At 51.2% G+C, this 4,194-nt stretch overlaps 1 protein-coding gene across 2 annotated transcripts; it reads left to right on the top strand.

Annotated features, from left to right (window-relative positions):
* The first annotated feature begins 984 nt into the window (after positions 1-984).
* LOC4326077 (alpha-1,3-arabinosyltransferase XAT2-like) lies at positions 985-3,877 on the top strand. 2 transcript variants are annotated; one of them, XM_015766822.3, is made up of 6 exons: positions 985-1,525; positions 1,675-1,845; positions 1,932-2,042; positions 2,142-2,213; positions 2,319-2,405; positions 2,534-3,877. In XM_015766822.3, the coding sequence occupies exons 1-6, from the start codon at positions 1,378-1,380 to the stop codon at positions 3,703-3,705; spliced, it is 1,761 nt and encodes a 586-aa protein (XP_015622308.1). In that variant the 5' UTR covers positions 985-1,377; the 3' UTR covers positions 3,706-3,877. The 2 variants fall into 2 exon arrangements, with proteins under 2 accessions (XP_015622308.1, XP_015622310.1); XM_015766824.3 differs by having other exon boundaries at positions 1,255-1,525; positions 1,646-1,845.
* Positions 3,878-4,194: the final 317 nt, after the last annotated feature.

The raw sequence follows: 4,194 nt of genomic DNA, 5'->3' as shown, positions 1-4,194 counted from the left end.
AGTGTAATTATTTTGCGCATTCGAAAAAAAAAAAAACTAGCAGTATCCCATTTTCAGTCAGTACAAAGGTGCTTGCAAAACTACAAATGTTTCAGGATCCTTCAGACAAAGAATAGTGCAAGAAACGTGTACAGAGTTTCTTGAATAACATATACTACATGAATAGACCATCGATTTAATTTGTGATCAATTCAACTTTGTGTTACTTTGTTCAATACAAAATTGCCGTGAACCATATGAAATGCATGTATTTGGTGGCATCATCCATCCGTGAACGAATGATATAAGCTCGATCGTCTGAAAGAAACAGCGCTAGGGAGTTGGTGGAGGGAATGATATACTACAGTATCATACCACTGCTAGTATTAGTTGAGAAAAATTAATCACATGGGACAAAGCACAGTTACAATAGATACTCCTATATAGGTAGGAGTCATTAACTTGAATCCATTATTGAACTCCATATTCTTCAATGATAGTAGCATATGTTTCTGTAGACGACCCTATGATTCGCTGTTGATCTCCAACTGTCCATGCCGTGCTGCACATTGATTATATATCTCAGTATGTACATGTATATACACCCATCAATCACTTGACCAAGGTAACATGCATGGAGTCTGATGCTGAAGAAATCAATCATCAGTACTAGTTTTGCAATGGAGTCTGAGTAGTCAAAAACTCAAAATTAATGGTTCTGAATCTGAATAAGACCAATCTTCTTCTTTTTTGCGTGCCATCCACGTACAGCACACCCCCATCAGCTGCATGAATTAGAAAATTCAAGAATATCTAGGAGATGGAATATATCGCACGGTGAATTGAAGAACATGGACCTCCACAAACACGTCCTACAAACTTGCATGACCCGGCAAATTCGTTAAAAGAACTAGGGAAAAAAAAGTAAGGCAGAAAGAAGTAGTAGATCAGTATAGTTTTTTTTTTTTGGGGGGGATGACCGAAGGAGGTCATCCAATGTAAGTAGATCAGTATAGTAAGTATGCATGGTTCGGTAATGCTAGCACATCAAAGCTAGCTCTTTCAATTCATATACGTCGCAGAGAGCGAGTGCCAGGTTCAGTTGTCCAATTCACGCACGAGAAGAAGCTCGAATTTGCTTGACAATATCGGAGGTGCACTGCACTGCACCAACCCAACGGCACAGGCATAGTCGATCTGACAGACAAGCAAGCAGGGAACTGAAAGAGAGAGAGAGAAGAATATAACCCGATCGTCTCTGCCTTCCATTTTGCTTGTGCACAGAAGCTTCCACTTTCTAGCTTGCTAGCTTAGCCTGACGACGAGAGGAGGCATGCAGAGCTAAGCCGCCATTAGCAAGAGAGGAAGAAGAAGAAGAAGAAGAAGGTAGCTGAAGCCATGAAGCCGGGGGGGAGCAGCGGGCGGCTGCACGCCCTGCGGTTCGAGTCGCAGAGGTTCAGGCTGCTGACCATCGTCGTCGGCTGCTTCCTCATCTCCCTCACCTTCCTCCTCTCCTCCCGCCCCGACGCCACCGTCTTCTCCACCCGTATGTTCTTCTTCATCTCTTCTTCTTCTTCTTCTTCTTCTTCCTCCTCTCACTTTCTTTCTTATCATCGATCTCGATCTCCGTTGCATCATGCATATGCACTCGGTGCAAATTAAGCAGCAAAAGTCTGAACTGCATTGCATATGCAGTGAGCCCCAGGGAGTCGTTGGAAGACGCACGCATGCCGGCGATGAAGATGCTGCACCGATCATCGTCCGGCGGCCTCACCCGGGATTTCCATGTCGACATCCTGCCGCAGCAGGGAGAGAGACATGCTCATATGCAGCAGAGCGTCGATCAAACCGCTGAAAAGACAGAATGTATATATGTAACCCATAATCATTCATTATTCTGTCCATAGATTTAGTTCGTTTTTCTTATGAACTTATACTGAATTAATTGGTAGGGGTGAAAGACACGGTGATAATCCAGGAGGTCGCCGGCGAGAGATCGGAAGAGGCGGAGGAGGCGGCGGAGCGTGTCGCGGCAGATTCCGGCGACGAGGCTGCACCTGCAGGTATACGACGCAACTGCAACTTTCGCAAAGGACTGGTTTTTGACTCGCCTGTAGCTTTCATGGAGAAAATCTGACCTCTAAATTGAACCCACCTGCCAGTCGCCGACGAGGACAACGCCGTGAAGACCACGGCCGCCGTGGAAGAAACCACTGCTCGTCCCGACCAGCCATGTACCCATCACACACCTGCACGCAGTCAAATTATTGCAGAATTCCAAATTCCGTTGAAATTTAATTTTCTCAAGAGAAAAAATCGTGTTTCTTCTTCTTTTACAGTGGAGGAGAAGAATCAGCAGCAGCTTCCGGTGAAGCTGCAGGACGCCGGCGAGCCAGCTCGCACGCCGGAGCAAACGGTGACGTCACGTACGTGATTAATTTCAAACCGAGGAATTAATTAAAATCAACGCCATGTCTAATACTGCAAGTGCAGTTTAATTTTGAATTTTGGGCACCAACTAACGTGGCGGACAACGTGCGCGCCATGAACGCAGATTCCGTGGACCGGCGGCCGCTCTGCGACTTCTCCGACTTCCGCACCGACATCTGCGACTTCTCCGGCGACGTCCGCATGGCGGCCAACACGTCGGAGTTCGTCGTCGTCGTCGACCCGGCGGCGGCGGCGGTGTCGCACAAGGTGCGGCCGTACCCGCGGAAGGGCGACGCGACGTGCATGGGGCGCGTCACGGAGATCACCGTGCGCGCCACGGGCGACGCGGCGGGCGCGCCGCGGTGCACGCGGGCGCACGACGTGCCCGCCGTGGCGTTCTCCATCGGCGGGTACACGGGCAACATCTTCCACGACTTCTCCGACGTGATCGTGCCGCTGTACAACACCGTGCAGCGCTACCGCGGCGGGGTGCAGCTGGTGATGGTGAACGTGGCGTCGTGGTGGCTCGTCAAGTACGACAAGCTCCTCCGCGAGCTGTCGCGCCACGCGCCGATCGACCTCGCCAAGGCCGGCGCCGCCGGCGAGGTGCACTGCTTCCCGAGCGCCGTCGTCAGCCTCCGCGCGCACCGGGAGCTCATCATCGAGCGGGAGCGCAGCCTGGACGGGCTGGCGACGCCGGACTTCACGCGGTTCCTCCGCCGCGCGCTGTCGCTGCCGCGCGACGCGCCGACGCGGCTCGGCGACGGCACCGGGCGGCGGCCGCGCCTCCTGGTCATCTCCCGGGGGCGCACCAGGCTGCTCCTGAACCTCGACGCCGTGGTCCGCGCGGCGGAGGAGGTCGGGTTCGAGGTGGTGGTGAACGAGTCGGACGTGGGGAACTCCATCGAGCAGGTGGGGAAGCTGATCAACTCGTGCGACGCGCTGCTCGGCGTCCATGGCGCCGGCCTGACGAACATGATGTTCCTGCCGCCGGGAGCGACGATGGTGCAGGTGGTGCCATGGGGCGGCCTCCAGTGGATCGCGCGCATGGACTACGGCGAGCCGGCGGCGGCGATGGGGCTCAACTACATCCAGTACGAGATCGCCGTCGCCGAGAGCTCGCTCAAGGACAAGTACCCCGCCGGCGACGAGATCTTCACCAACCCGACGGGTCTGCACAAGAGAGGGTTCGCCTTCATGAAGCAGACGCTCATGGACGGCCAGGACATCACCATTGACGTCACCCGATTCAGGCCAGTGTTGCAGCAAGCTCTCGACAACCTTGCCACCAAGTAGATTATGATTACATTTTGTTCCTAGTTCATCTCATCACATTCACATTCTTTTACCCTCTTCTTTTCCATCTCTCGAAGATTATATATATTGAATGCACACACTTGCAACTATATACTATTACACTGTAATTAAGATAGAATTTTAATGGGCGAATACAAAAATTGAGAGAGGAGATTGTCTGTTCTTGTGTACTGCTAGTCCTTTGATATAAGTCAAGTTGTGAAAGAAAGCTTACCAGGTAGTGGCTACAGCTTGAAATATTTGTCAGTACTATTTGCTCATTTCTGCACGGCGACTAATCTCTGATAGCTTCCTCTCTGAATCATATCCTAGCAGTGTGGCACATGGGTACAGGCTAGCCAGTGATTGACTTCTACTTACAAGTTGCAATATGATTAATTCTGGAAACTGAATGGTTATACATGATTTGAACTACTATCTACAGTTGATACCTCATTGTCTGACAAGACTAGAGTCGATACCTTTGAA

The sequence above is a fragment of the Oryza sativa genome, chromosome 1 (assembly GCF_034140825.1).
Source record: "Oryza sativa Japonica Group chromosome 1, ASM3414082v1".
Lineage (NCBI taxonomy): Eukaryota > Viridiplantae > Streptophyta > Magnoliopsida > Poales > Poaceae > Oryza > Oryza sativa.
The sequence above is the reverse complement of the archived record's forward strand: the minus strand, read 5'-3'. Positions and strand labels throughout refer to the sequence as shown.

What these genes read in the sequence shown, in the direction of transcription:
- LOC4326077 (XM_015766822.3), top strand. Translation starts at nt 1,378, where the DNA reads ATGAAGCCGGGGGGGAGCAGCGGGCGGCTGCACGCCCTGCGGTTCGAG. An exon ending in AACCGCTGAAAAGACAGAAT is followed by an intron (nt 1,846 to 1,931) that starts GTATATATGTAA and finishes ATTAATTGGTAG; the next exon opens with GGGTGAAAGACACGGTGATA. An exon ending in TGCTCGTCCCGACCAGCCAT is followed by an intron (nt 2,214 to 2,318) that starts GTACCCATCACA and finishes CTTCTTTTACAG; the next exon opens with TGGAGGAGAAGAATCAGCAG.